Below are 15160 nucleotides of genomic sequence, written 5' to 3' on the forward strand. Positions count from 1 at the left end.
GTTGTTCGCGCGACTCCGCAGAAGCAGTGTCTGAAGTGATGGAGGCGGCAACGGTGGAAATTACGTTAAATGTATTCATGATAATAAAATAAACGTATTTAAACAGTGCTATAGATTCTACATTCGCCGTCGAACTATATTCGAGAGATATATCATATGCATATGAGACTCATGTCTGACATGTAGCGCGAACACCTTTGTCATGGGTTTCTTGTTTTGCTAGCCGCAGCTGTTAACAACGGCTCGTCTCTGTCAGCATCACAAAAAGCAGGTTTGTGCTTATATACAACTCTATCTATCTATCTATCTATCTATCTATCTATCTATCTATCTATCTATCTATCTATCTATCTATCTATCTATCTATCTATCTATAAAAGGCACTTTTTTGCTTTTATTTCAGTTGAACCTTAGATCATCAGAATGGCTCACTGGAGCAGGTTTGAGAAGGAGCTAGAGCTTGAGACCAAGAGGCTCATCTCACATTATACTTCCATTCGGGATGAGGAAGATCAGAACTTCCAAATGGCTCTGAAATTTGCCTGGTCCAATTTCAAGTAACTATCTGTTATTCGTCCATTTATTTATCTATCACTTTAACGGCTTTTAATGCATTTGTGAAAAGCACACTGAAGAAGAAATGTAGGGAAATACAAAAAAAAAGTGTATAAAATGTAAATGGGTTTGAATTAAAACTAAATATTTGTTTTTTGCGCATTAAAAAAAAAATAAAAGCTTGTACGATTCCCCTCTGGATAGGTTTCATCGTTTCCTGGATGCCAACGGACATAATGTGCAGCGCTCCATTAATGGGTTAGTCTGAAGCTGTCTGAACAATTCTGGGCACTCTTTTTATGGTTATATTATGATATTTTTGTTATTAATGATCCCGTGTTCTCTTTCTCCTAGGATTCATGAGAAACTCATGGTCCACTCTGACTTAAGTAAAGCGGAGAGCTGGTTACGGCTGACTGAAGAATTTCTCAGTTCTCCTCTTCCTAATACTGAGGGAACCAAGGTTGGATAACACTGGCGTCATTCAGACAATTCTTAGAACCCTACATATACTGAATGTGTCATTACTCTGTCTGTTTTCAGACTGATGTTCACTATAGTGTGCTGGCTTTATTGCTCCATCTGTCTGACTCTCCATCCAACACAAACTACTGTGAAAGACCTAGATTGAAAGAAACAGGTTTGGGTTTTCATTAGTGTCAACACATGCATACTGTCGGACAGTACTGCTGCTAATGTATTTACAAATGAATGTTTATTTCCACAGAGAAAGAAGACAGGTTTGATTGGGCCAAGTACCTTATGGAAGGAGAAGATGTTGATACTGGACCCTTTCCAGACACTCCTGTGAGTAAACGATATTACAGTATTAGATTACATCTGCTCCATCATCATATACTAAAAGGCTGGGCGATATGGTATAAAAATGATTAGTCAATTTTTAGCTTATTAAGTGAAACATTTATACCTGCTCTTTTAGTTAAATGATTGATTTTTTTTTTTTATCAGACGTGCCATGGGATTGCCTTTTGAAGTACATTTAAAATATTTAAAGCATATGAATTTTTATTTATTTAAAACAAAATGTTGTCAAATTCTGCTTAAAATAGCCAAACCACTAAGTAAACTTAAAACAATGTTATTTTAGTATCACTGATACGCTATTATAGCTTTTCATAACATTTTGAATTAGATGCCATGTTTATTTAAATTTTAGTTTTTTTACATGTTTATCTAGTTTCTATTAATGTTTTTAGTTAATAACTTTTGGCAAATTCTTAAGAATTTTTCTGGAATAATCTTCAGACAAAGAATTATATTTAATAATTGTAATGTAATTGTAAATGTAACAAAATACATAGTAATTAATAACAGTATTTACTTTTTTGTTTAATAAACATTTTTAAAGCAATTCAAATCGCCTGACCTGATCAGTGTTATTCTAAACTGTATTGACTATAGTATTATTTATTACAGAGTACAACAGATTATTTACTATTTTAAGCAGGAGTGGTCTGAGGAGGAGAGCGAAGAAGAAGATAGCCAGCAGCCCCTGAGCAGAGAGGATTCTGGGATACAGTTAGACAGAACACCACAGGAGGACCATGAGCAGAATGTCCAAGTCACCTGGACCAGTATGGGACATTTTCTCATAGTAGCCATCAGTTAATGAAGGCTGTTTCAGGACTCCTAGTTCTTACTGAGTCTTGTTTTTGTAGTGGGGGAGCCAGACTCCAGAGCTTGGTTGGAGCAGCATATTGTGACTTCATATTGGGTTCCCAACTCTCCCCGCTTTCCACACAGCCTCCACTTGCACTCCAATCTCTATAATGTCTGGTAAGACTTTTTTTTGTGTGTAGTGACTTACTCGCTTTTTTCATCATAAGGATTTTCTGCCATAATTAAATTTCATCTCGCTGTCTTTCTGTCCAGGGATCAGCACCTGTATAACACTGGGCCTCTCTACCTGCCTGAGGAGAAGTCTTTTGTTACAGAGACACAAGTGATTCGGGAAACTCTTTGGTATGACTGTATATATACCATTCAGAAGTTTGGATTTCAATTTTTTTTTGTGAGTGTTTTTGAAAGAAGTCTTGCCAAGAGTGCATTTATTTGGTAAAAAAAAAATTGTTCAAATTGTAAAATATTATTAAAAAAAAATTCTTGTTTATTTGTTTTTACATTTTTGGCAACAATTAATTGCAATCAGTCCAATGTGCCCAATTATTAATAACTGTTTGCTTGATAGTTTCAGGAACCTTAAATAAAGTAATGAAAATAAAGTTAACTAGAACTGCATTTATTTAAAAAATATAAATGTTTCTTACCCCAAACATTTAAATGGTAGTGTGTGTTTGTCTGTGTTTGTGTGTGTGTGTGTGTTTGTGTGTGTGTGACATATTCTTTCCAAAGTGTAAGTTTGTGAAGATTACGTATGTGGATAGAGATTAGAAAGCAAGTTGAAACCTGCGGGGAATGAGCAGTTTTGGAATGTTTTTTTTTTTCTCAAGATTGCATCTGCAGTGGTTGCTAACACATGTATGCTTACTTACCCAGAAGAGAATGCATGACAAAGATGATTAACTGCTTATATTATTTTTTTGCCGCAGGAAAGATCACATTGTTTTCTGCCTCTCCTCAGGCTGTTCTCCGGTGTAAAGAAACTTTTCATTTTCCAGCACAATGATGGCAAGGTGACTGTGAGGAATGATGTGGTGGTCACACATCTAACTAATGTGAGTGGTAGAGACAGTTTGTTATTTCTGTATTTATTTGGATAAACCCAAACATAGCCTGTCATTAATAAAAATATTACATTACAAAAAGTCAAATGACAAATTTTATGGGAGAGATACAAAGGAAAAAAAAAAATATATATATATATAAATATATATATATATATATATATATATATGTATATATATATATGTATATATATATATATATGTATATGTGTATATATATATATATATATATATATATATATATATATATTATTAACTAAAGCAAAATTAGCTTTTAGTTTAATTCTAATAAGCTATTATCATATTACAATAATTAATGTGAGACTGTTTGAATTATATCGTTATTATAAATGCTTATGATATTGTGCAAGAGAGAACCTTTTTTTCTGCTTGTTTTTTTGTACAGAACTGTCTCCACTCTGTCCTGGAGCACATAGCAGCCTATGGGCAGGCTGTTTCCCGTCTGCAGAAGTTTATTGATGAAGTGACCGGCCACAGTGCAGAGCCCTGTCCTCCAGGTCTTAACTCTTCCTCCTCCTCATCCTGCAAGAAGAGCTCTGATCCTCCCTTTAGGACCTACCAAGCATTTGTGTGGGCCCTGTATAAATACTTCACCAGCTTTAAAGAAGAGCTCAACGCTATTGAGAAAGACATTATTGCCAAAGGTCAGTTTCCTTAGCGCCTGCTCTCTAAAATATTTATTTTATGTCTATGTGTATGTATGTTTTATATAAAAGTAAGTTTTACATGAAAATACTAAAATATAGTATTTTTTAAGTATTTCGTTTAACGGTTTACATTTAATTAAGTGTTACTTGGTGTTTATTTGTAATTATGTAGTATTTAATAGCAGTTTCTAAATGAATGTTTTTTGTTTTTTTAAGTAAATCCTACACCATTTGTTCTGAGTGTGTGAATGTATTCTCACTTATTTTTGGGTTGTTATAGTATTGATTCTGTGGTGATTCTTCATAGATGAGACGGTGACTCTGTCATCTGTGCTGGAAAGGCTGAGTCCTCATCTGGCTCAGATCACTATGCTGCACAGGGTTTTCTGCACAGGAGTGGCTGACGTGCCGCCTGGAACGCCCAATGTGTTAAGAGCCTCACACTTACTCAACACGCTCTACAAGGCCATAATAGAGTATGACAGCGTGGGTGAGGCCTCTGAGCAGTCCGTAAGTGTGTCTGCTTTCATTGTTGAGCATTAGATGCATACATTTGTACATTTGTTAATGTACCAGTACTTTTTTTTCCTGCTCAATGATGCAGTTTTTTCCTTCCTATCAGGTGGCGCTCCTTTTCTCTCTCTGGGTAGAAACGGTCAGGCCATACCTTGAGATTGTAGATGAATGGATTGTTCACGGTCATCTGTTTGACCCTGCTAAAGAGTTCATAATTCAAAGGTACCAAAAAAAAAAATCTGGGGTATGATTTTTTTTTTCTCTCAAAGAAACAAATACTTTTTACACAGAAAAGATGAATGCTGCTTTATTAACTTTGAATTTAAAGAATTATATTTCCACAAGAAGTGATTTTGATTGATGAGCTACATAATGTCGGCTGGTCATTACCGCAAAATAAACCACTGTTTAGAGTGACGCAAGACCCCACATTGTTGTTCACTCTTTTGGGGTTTAATTTGCGCTAACCACCATCTGTATCTACCTTATCTTGCTAAATACACACCTTCTCAAATAACTCAATATGTGGACATGTTTACTAGGAACAAAGATGTACCAGTAAACCACAGGGACTTCTGGTATGCCACTTACACGCTGTATAGTGTGTCTGAGACGGTGGAGAGCGAGGAGAGGCTCAGCGACGCTGCCAGTGGAAGCTCTGGTGGAGAGCAGGCGTCCAGCAGCAGACAGCACACCATGGTGTCCTTCCTGAAGCCCGTGCTCAAGCAGATCATCATGGCTGGCAAATCCATGCAGCTACTGAAGAACCTGGACTGCAAGGAGACCGAGCAGCCTGACGGCTCCTCCAGAGGTCAGTCTCAGAGAAGATGACCTTTTTTTTCAGTATTAGCTTCAGTTTTTGTCCTGTATAACACAAGAAATTTGTTCTCTTCTGCCTATGATGACACATGCAAGATAATGCAGAGTTGTCAAATACAGAAACACAGCGCTGTAGCAGTTACTTGTGCTATAAATGTACAAGTGCTGCTGCATTTAGCAGTAACTTGGCATCTATGGACATGTATGATTCAACATAATAAACTGCATCTGCGTAGATTTAGCGCCAGCCGGAGATTGCGTCAAAGAACCACTAGTCATCAGTCTGTGGACATGGTACAGATTTAGAAATAGATTTTATAAGGCCTTTGTAGATTAAATCTGACAGTAAATATTTTTTACTGTCAACTACTGTCATTTTAATTTAAGAACCAGAGGTCCCAAGATCTTGGAAAAAATATATATTTTCATGGAAATTAATACAATATAAAACAGTGACAGGCATTTCTATGATGAATATATATATTTTTTAAGTACAAATTGCTGAGAAATGCACAGTTAAAAAACATTTAAAAACATTAAATGTAATTAATGTAAATTTAAACAGGATTGCACCTAAAGAAACAAACACATTATGAAACATTATATTGTTGATACATTTTGTAGTTATATTGCCCAGGCCTACATGCTGGTTCTTCAAAAGGGTCCTTGGAATCAAAAAAGTTAAGAAGTTGAGAGGCAAATTTAATTTGTAATGTAACATTGTTTTATAGAGACTGTTGCATCATTATTTGCATTTTATTTTTCTGTAATTCTGTTTATACATCCATATTTTTTTCTTGTTGCAGTGTAGCTTTTTGTTCTATGCTTACGTTTATGTTAATAACATTTTCATTAATGTTTTAATGATTTTTTTGTTTTTGTGTTTTAGTTAATTTTTAAAGATTTTTTAATAGCCTACTATGTCTTTAAACTTCTGACCATGAATAATGATGAAGGAATTCTGTCTCTCTGCAGACGCTGAAAGAAAGAGTCTGTATACGCTCTTTTTGGAATCGGTGCAGACACGTCTCCGGCATGGAGAAGACTCACCCACCAACACGGTTACCGAGCAACAGGCCACTAAAAAGAGTCTGATAAAGATGCAGTCTATTGTAGCACGTCATCTGGAGCTGGATGACATCCATGACCCCCTACTGGCCATTAATTTTGCAAGGTAACTGCAGAATACAGAATAAATGATTTGACCTCACTGGAGTTCACACAAAGAGCAAAGATGTTAAATATAGATTTGTGTTGTTTCAATTATATGAAGACAATGAATTATGTTCGGCCAGTCGTAATTTAATTAGCTTGTTTTCTATTGAGGTAATGTGTGTTATCTCTTGCAGGCTTTATTTAGAGCAGAATGACTTCCATGAGAAATTCTCTGGCGGCAATGTGATTTTGGACCGCTCCTCCGAGTCCGTGACGTGTCAGACGTTTGAGCTCACGCTCCGCTCCTGTTTGTATCCACATATTGAGAGGAGATACTTTGAATGCTGCGGGAACCTCATGAGAACCCTAAAAAAAGACTACAGGCGAGATCGAATCCTTTGTGCAGGAACTTTGCGACGTTGCTTTGCAGAGCATTTATCCTGAACCCTTTCGTTTTGTATCTTAGGCTTCTTGGGTACTTGCAGGCCATGAGAAACTACTTCCTGTTGGAGGCCGGGGATACTATGTATGATTTCTACACAGCCATCTTTGACAAAGTTCTGGAGAAGGAGAGCTGGCAGCAGCTTGCGTTTCTTAACGTGCAGCTTCAAGAGGCTGTTGGACAGCGCCACCCAGAGGACAGCAGCCGGTACTGCTCACACAGATCTCCAGAGATCCTGTGGTTTACCAATCAACCCTGCCTGATACCACTCAGTATCCTGTGGTTGTTTATTTTTCTGACTCACGTTTTCTCTCACTACTCCAGGTTGTCTATATTTCTTGAAACTATCGATCCTGCAAGAAAAAAACAGCCAGTGAATAACCTTGATGGTCTAACGCTAAGTTATAAGGTTACTTAACATAACACGGTATTTATTTATCATAGTTTTTTGTATAAATAGTGCATTTTGTGTGAATGCCTTTCTATTTTCTCCTATTAGGTTCCATGGCCTGTTGATATCGTTATTAGTTCAGAGTGTCAGAAAATCTACAATCAGGTCTTCCTACTGCTGCTTCAGATCAAATGGGCCAAATATAGCCTGGACACGTTACGATTCAGTGGTGAGTTATGATTTCTCTTTTGAAGTTTTCAGTACTTCTGCTTCTTTGCCATTAATGTAGAGAGAGAAGTAAAGTTAGTGGATATTATTACCGAAAAGTATATGCTATTAAGTGACATCAGGATATCTACATGTTTCACATTTATGTAACTTCATAGTTCTATTGCATCTCATTTTAGTTCGGCGATCACAGTACTTTCAAATCAGGATGGTTTTAATTCACTAGTTCATTGCGAGATCTTTAATATAGAGTCTTCCCATAGATTTGACCATAGCCGCTAAGAGGCAAGAAGGAGGCCAGTCCGAGGAAAGCACAGCCAAAGAGCCCATAAACCAGCAGATTCACAGGATGTTCCTCCTGAGGGTCAAACTCATGCACTTTGTCAACAGCCTGCATAACTACATTATGACAAGGGTAGTTCTGAGATAGATAAATTATGTATTTATTGAAGTTTAGACTTTCTTACATTGCAGACGCACATGTTACTACATTTCGTTCGCAGATCTTGCATAGTACAGGTTTGGAATTTCAACACCAAGTACAGGAGGCGAAGGATCTGGACCAGCTCATCAAAATCCACTACAGATACTTGTCCACCATTCACGATAGATGTCTGCTCAGAGAGAAAGTAAGTGGGATATATAACCATATATAAGGCAAAAAAGGTTCATTTTTGCTTAAAAATACATCTTACAGTTGTAGTCTTTCTTATTTATTCAGTAAGCTGTCTTCCCCATGATGCTCGGCCTAGTTTTTACTAAACCGTTGTAGACGTCTGTGATATTTAACATCCATCAATTCAGGTTACTGTGTCTTTGCAGGTCAGTTTTGTCAAGGAGGCCATCATGAAAGTGCTAAATTTAGTTCTCATCTTCTCGGACAGATGGCAGGCTGGTTTTGGAGCCTGGAAGTAAGTTCATCTGTGGAATCAGCCTGGCTGCTTGTTCTCATCTTGCAGCTTTTATGAGATGACTTTTGCAGTTTTACTTCCTTTTTCGGATTTATTAAATGATTTCCTTTTCCCCCCCACAGAATCGAGTCAATTGACAAAATGGAGTCAGATTTTAAAAACTGTCACATGTTTCTGGTGACTATTTTAAACAAGGCCGTGTGCAGAGGCTCGTTTCCTCATTGTAAGTCATGCAGTGCTATGCATTTTAATATAACTGGATGCATCTCAGTAGCCATGTTCAGGTGTTGTCTGTATTGAACTCTAAACGACAATATGCTTTAATGCAAACAAGAACGGTGCATTATGGAAATATTGTAAAATATTGGTGCTAGTATTTTTTTACTTTAATTGACTGATTATTACAGATTTTTTTGAATATTTACTGTTAATTATCACAGTGTTTACTGTTAATTATGACAGTTGAACAATTGTCCTAGTGCAAAATTACATTATAACACCTTTACAATTTTTTCTTTTAGTGAACTAAGCCAGAAATATTTAGCTTTAATCACCATGTGTTCCTGTTTTTGTTTTATAGTGGAGTCCCTGGCGTTGTCGCTAATGGCTGGATTTGAACAGTGTTAACAGATCAAACCTGGATTCATTCCAGAGCATCGAACCCAAGACCCAATATTTATTGTACTGCTGCATGACGGCTACTGTACTGTTCATGTTTGTCTCTGCCAGGATATCTGACATCATAGCACACGAGAGACACAAAATCACAATAGCAATACGTTGGTACAGAAGTAGCACTTTGTGTCTGTAAACAGTGAAACTTGTGTTAAATTGTCCGCCCTGTCTACAGCACAGTTGCTGCATCAAGATACTTAATGTAGGGTTTCGTGGACAATCTGACTTTGTATCTCAATGTTGTTGGCCTGTGTAATGCCTCAATATGTCAGATGTAAAGCTAAGTGTTCATGCAGTGGATACGTGAAGCTCACATGACAAAAGCTATTTCATTTGCAGGTGATCTAATTATGTATATTACATGCAACAGTGAGAAGGAAACCTTAAAACTCAAGTTTAGATACTGTACATAATATAAACTAACTGAAAATTATATGCTTCATTTGTATGCAGTTCAAGCTGATATTTGTATGTGTTGTGGTTGCTCAAGGACTTTTTCATTGTGCTAAATGGATTAAAATTAAATTGCCATTACTTTGAGATATAATACTGCCTCATACTTGTTTTTGTTGTTATTGTTTTTTTTTTAAATATACCACTGTTCAAAATTTGTAATTCAGTCTTTAAAAAAATACTTCTATTTAGTGGTGATGCATTAAATTGAAATTGTTGTTTAAAAAAAAAATCTTATTTAAATAAATACCGTTCTTTTGAACTTTCTATTCAGCAAAAGAATGGTGAAAAAATATATATCACGCTTTCCACAAAAGAATATATAGATTAGAAACAATTTGTAAAATGAGACTCAAGTAATACTTGAGTAATTTAGTTTATTTAGATATTTTTTTTTATCTTATCAACATTTCCCCAAATTAGTATTTTAACTGTACTTTTTTAAATTAAATTATTGTAGCCTTGGAGAGTAATAAACTTCAGCAAAATGCAACAATGGCATAATATAACATTGAATATTGCACTGAAAAATACACAAAGCTGGAAAGTACAGAAATAAATGGACGAACATAGGAAAATGTAAAAGCAAAAAGATATATATTAAGTATTTCCATTCCACGCGATTTCACATTTTTGAATCCTGCTTCTGCACGCATGTTTAGTGCGGATTATTCCTGAAGGATTGTGATCCTGAACGCCCCCTGCCGGAAGTGAGCTGTACTGCTGCGCTGGAGTTTCCTGTTGAAGTTCCCTGTAGAGCGCAACAGGAACTTCCAGCCCGAGCTGCGCCTGCGACAACGCTCACCGCGAGCAGGATTCCTCCGCGAACTCCCTCAACTACTGCAAACCGACGCATATTAACCGTATTTACGAGTTACCTTCATCCTCTCAGCCACATCAGAACTGGAAACCACAACGGAAAATGCATGAATGAATAGTTGAAGCGGATTGTTTGTCCTGGAAAACTCAAGTAAGGGTGGGTAGAGCGCAGCTTTGACTTACTTTCATTCTGGGTGTTGTCTTTTTTCAAACGCTTTCTCTGTACTTAGTTAGTCAGTCAAACAGTCGCCGTTCGCGTGGTTTTGTTCTAAAATGTGTTTAGGTTTTAGTATGTACAAGACCGAATAGAAAGGTATTGTTGGGCTGAATTCCTTTGAGTTGTTTGAAGTTTCACGTCGTCGGTGAGGTGGGCCTGCACGCGACTGCGCGTATGAAGACGCGACGCGACGCGACAAATTAGGACGCTCCTATTAAAATAAAACGCGCTTGACTGAACAGCAAACGCGAGAGAACGCTTTGGAGTCTGTAACGTAAGAGTTATGTCACGTACTTGGGGTGAGATATAACTATATTAATATATATGTATATATAATGTGTGTGTAATTTTTTTTTCTGTAACGTTATGTAATGTATCTAATAAATCTGCACATCCTTCGGGTGCAAAATGACCCAGATACAGTTCAGGGCTCCAGACTAACATTTGAGAACAGGGGCACCAGCGCCACCAAGTTGGCGCTTGGAGCAAATTTGGTAGCTCTGGTGTGGTATCGAAAATAAAGATAATGTAATCATAAAACTTTTTTTTTTTTTTTTTTTTTGCATGAGTAAGTGCAGTTACTAATATTACATATTTATTTCTTTGTGATACACATTTGACAGTAAAGCGCTGAGCTTGAGTGGGGAAACATACAAAATGTTCTTTTATTAGCAACAGTAACGAGCAAAATGTTATTCTATTCGTATTTGGTCGCCATTTCAGTCAGGAGACCTGCTGTTCTGGGATTTAGTTTTTAGGGGGGTTTGGCTATCAGAGAGACCTTTAGATACAACTTACTTAAATTGACAGAACTTTGCGGTGCTTATAAAAACTGTATTACAGTTACAGATGTTAATGAGTGTTTTTCTTGTTTCTTTTTTTTCTTGATTAACTTTATTAGCCTAATATAAGAAATGCATGGCTCCGCCGACAGCGTTTACTTGAAAACTCGTCAAGACAGTCATTGTGACAGCAGTGAAAGTGGATGACCCGATCTCATGAAAGTGTGTTTCAGAGACACGGCTTCCTGTTTTATGCTGGCCCGATCCTTCAGAGAACTGATTATAGTTTTAGGGGGGACTGAGACGAAAAAGGGTCTGGAACCGCCTCTGCCTAGATAAGTAAAATATAGAGCTGAAAATGTTGGTTTGACACCTCTATTTGTAGACACGTGGTTGTTGTATTTGAAACTGTTGATGAATGTGAAAATGATATAAATTAGTTGGTGAAGGTGAGAAATAATGAACAAATATATAAAGAAAGTGCCCTTTAGTAAAATAAATGAATAAATAATCCAATACAATAACATCCTAGAATGGATTACATAAATATGTTTGATTGCTCTATTTTTCCATCACATGAGCAACCTTCTAATCGGAGCACTGTAAACTTTCAGTCTTTTAAAGCCCTGTCAGTTTGTTTCTTCAATGCAGATTAAGACTAAACATGGATTAAACCGCTCCGTCAGGGGTGGTTTCCATCGAAAATCCTTGTAGTCTAGAACTAGGCTTAGTCTGCGTCTGTAAATCTGTCCTATTGTGTCAGTTTTTTATCCACTTCTTTTTGAACTGAAAATGGCAGAAAGACAGAAAAGAAGGGGGAGACGTCTTCTTTGGCTGGAGGTCAGTGGGATTGTTGGAAGTTCAGGCAGGCCCACACCCTTTTGAGATTCTGATAATAGTGATGCTTGCTTTGGGAAGTCATTTGTTCCTCTGTGGCAGCCTGAGTGGGGTTTATATGATTCAGCAGATCATTTAGAGCAAATTAAACCACCAACAAACATAGACTATAAGTCATTGATTTCTAATGACGTTCTTCAGACCATATGCAAAATGTTTATTTGAGCATTCATTATTCGTTAATTAGCAGAGGGCTGCATCGTGAAAGATTTGAAAGCTCTGCATGCCTGCATCTAGGAGGTGAAATGCAAGAGTCAGACACTTGCTGGTGATAGTGGAAGAGCATGTTTAGGCTTAAAAGAAGATTAGACCAGTCTAATTTGATGTACTTGAAAAATCGCATTCAAATTGAGACCGTGCATGTTGAGTGAAAGTGGCACTTATCAGAGAGCACGCCAGGCTTTGCTGCAAGTTGTGAAGTTTTTGTAAATGTGGCAGCAGACGTGATGGTGCCAGAAGAAAGTATGAGTGTGACAAACTAATTTTCAGAAAGGAAGACACTGTGCAGTAAGTGTTAAATCTGCAGAGAAGGTACTACAAAAAAGGCCCTTTTCACTCCGTGTGCTACTGTTGATGTCATGTTTTGGCTTGGCCAGGTATTATGCTTCAACACAAGTAGAAATCATCTTCTTAGTGTGTAAGAGAGCCGCGGTTCTTACTGAATTAGAAGACGTCAGAGAGTAAAAGAGCTCAGGGCAGACAGCCAGACCAGGGCATATGAGGTGTCGCACTCAACATGACAGACTGAGTCTCAGGGAAGCCTGGATGTTTTACGGTGTTTTTCAAATGTTCATATATTTTTGTGACTTTAGAAGAGACGGTTCTCCTGAAATTGAATATTCTATGATTTACTCAACCTCAAGTTGTTCCAAATCTGTATGAGTTTCTTCTGCTAAACACAAAAGAAGATATTTTGAATAATGTGATGCTGGGCAATATAATTTAATTTTATTTTTTTTACCAAAATGACGATCAAAATCTATTTTTTTATTTTCTCCTACTTAATCTACAGATTACTAAGAAATTGTTCAAAACAAGTTTCAACTTTGTAAAGTTTTTTCCTTTTGGCATTTGATCTAGATTTCCCCCTTTAAAGTGTTTTTAAAAACAACAAGCCAAAAAGACGAGATGGCGGGGCCTGCTATTGTAAACGGAACATAACGTAACATAAAATGATGTGGCACTTTTTGCCTGAATAGTGAAACCTTTTTCAGAAAGGCACGGAAAACAAATGATGATTGCCAACAGTTACCTGTTACAGTTACATTACAGTACAAAATACTTCACTTAACAGTGAACAGTGCTTTGATGCAACCTGTGTTATTAAAAGCGCTATATAAATAAAAAATGATTGATTGATTGACTTAACACACAAACTGAGGATAACTGAGAATGATAACAAATTATTTGCAGATGTCGGGCACCACTGACAAAAACCTAACAGAGAATGTTTGAAATAACCTGCTGCTGACCAAAAAACCCCATTTTTGATTGACCTATTGCTTTACAGGTTGTGACTCATGTACAATCTCAGTATAGGTGTCTATCTCCAGCTTGCCTTGTCAATGTTGTTAGCGTTGAATTGGTCTCGCAGTCTCCAAGTACTTTGTGTAGTCACAATCAGCGTCAAGTTTGGATTCAACTTCTGCATTTTTGTATTTCCACCCTACGTCTGGCCATCCAAAAGAATTGCAGACCAAATGTTTTAACGTTTCCTAATTTTCTCTATAGTCCCTATTTGTAGGACTGTGCTTGATCATTACCTGCCCCATAGAGAAATGTTCAGGTGTGTAGAACTTGAGTGGCATGAAGAGGCTTGTAGAGCCTCTGGAATGATGGTGGTCTCTAAACATCATTCCACTGCTTTATCTGCAGTGGTCTAATGGCGCTAAAGGCGTCATTCCTGAGGACCGGACCTCTAGGCCTAATGAGCCGGTTTAATGCCATTGAGTAATAACAAAAGACAAGATTTCTGATTGCGTGTCAGCATTTTTTTTTATTTTCATTTTTTTCAAAGAATGTGTCATTTTGAAAAATGAGATCAGGGAACTACTGCAGGGTTAAAGAGGAACGATGTTTAGCTTACTTAAGACAACTTCCTTTTTGCCTCACAGCGATTAAGAAAGGTTGTTTAATCCCAAAAATAGAATTTCTAGATCGTGATCATTACATCCATATTATATTTGAAGTGAACCCAGAGTAAAATGTGCTAGACTGTTTATTCAGCTGGAGAGTTTGTTCAATTTTAACAGATTTTAAACCACAATATTGAATTGACAAGTTTTGTTATCCACATTCTTACCCACTTCCTTTTGATGAAATATACTGACCTTCATGGTTTAGTGCTGTGTTAAGCTTTCAAAAAATAAGCAAATAAAATAAATTGCATTGTTTTGGAAATTTAAGTGACAGTAGTTTGCATCCTGCATGGATTAGCTGCTTGTTCATGAATATTGATAACATGGGTTTAATAATGGTCCTGCCAGCAGTAGATGCAACTTGCATTAGGGAATGAGACCAACTGCTGCTGCTACACCAGCTGTCACTGGACATCCCTGCACACTAAGGGCGCAGTAATCGTGTGATGCCGGTTCTTATGAAGAACATCACTTTAATTTGTGTAGATTTTATTGTCAAAGATCAGATTGCTGAGATGGATTTCTGTTTGGGTTTGATAGGTTGTATTACATCTACATAATAACAAGTTATAATTATTAATTTTTTAAAAAGGTACAAAGCTGTCATTGGTGCATATTGGTAGTACATTCCAAGTATTATTTTTATAAATGTAAACACTTTTCTTTTTCACCAGTTTTGACATGTACACGCACTTGTACATTACATGCACCATATTTATACATTACTAAATAAATATAGTAAACAGTAAAATATTATGGTTTTGCCACAAAAAAGGTTTCATTATGTAT

At 36.8% G+C, this 15160-nt stretch overlaps 2 protein-coding genes across 5 annotated transcripts in view; both read left to right on the forward strand.

Moving 5' to 3' along the window:
- The first annotated feature begins 24 nt into the window (after positions 1-24).
- Positions 25-9612, forward strand: tubgcp5 (tubulin, gamma complex associated protein 5). 3 transcript variants are annotated; one of them, XM_043243026.1, is made up of 24 exons: positions 28-271; positions 404-557; positions 760-813; positions 910-1018; positions 1099-1195; positions 1283-1362; positions 2021-2150; positions 2235-2352; positions 2449-2538; positions 3158-3251; positions 3667-3925; positions 4236-4438; positions 4551-4666; positions 4987-5255; positions 6239-6437; positions 6613-6801; positions 6885-7067; positions 7185-7269; positions 7360-7480; positions 7743-7894; positions 7983-8108; positions 8302-8390; positions 8513-8613; positions 8971-9612. In XM_043243026.1, the coding sequence occupies exons 2-24, from the start codon at positions 424-426 to the stop codon at positions 9015-9017; spliced, it is 3045 nt and encodes a 1014-aa protein (XP_043098961.1). In that variant the 5' UTR covers positions 28-271; positions 404-423; the 3' UTR covers positions 9018-9612. The 3 variants fall into 3 exon arrangements, 2 of the variants coding, with proteins under 2 accessions (XP_043098961.1, XP_043098962.1); XM_043243027.1 differs by having other exon boundaries at positions 2024-2150; XR_006251243.1 differs by lacking the exons at positions 7743-7894; positions 8513-8613; positions 8971-9612 and having other exon boundaries at positions 25-271; positions 8302-8324.
- Positions 9613-10265: 653 nt separating this feature from the next.
- Positions 10266-15160, forward strand: part of cyfip1 (cytoplasmic FMR1 interacting protein 1) — a 31299-nt gene continuing 26404 nt past the window's right edge. The window contains exon 1 of one of the 2 annotated variants that reach the window (XM_043241343.1): positions 10266-10494. The gene's annotated coding sequence lies outside the window, so the exon portion shown is untranslated. The remainder of the gene's footprint in view (positions 10495-15160) is intronic. The other variant, XM_043241344.1, reaches the window with a different exon arrangement.

Source organism: Puntigrus tetrazona, chromosome 6 (assembly GCF_018831695.1).
Source record: "Puntigrus tetrazona isolate hp1 chromosome 6, ASM1883169v1, whole genome shotgun sequence".
Classification (NCBI taxonomy): domain Eukaryota; kingdom Metazoa; phylum Chordata; class Actinopteri; order Cypriniformes; family Cyprinidae; genus Puntigrus; species Puntigrus tetrazona.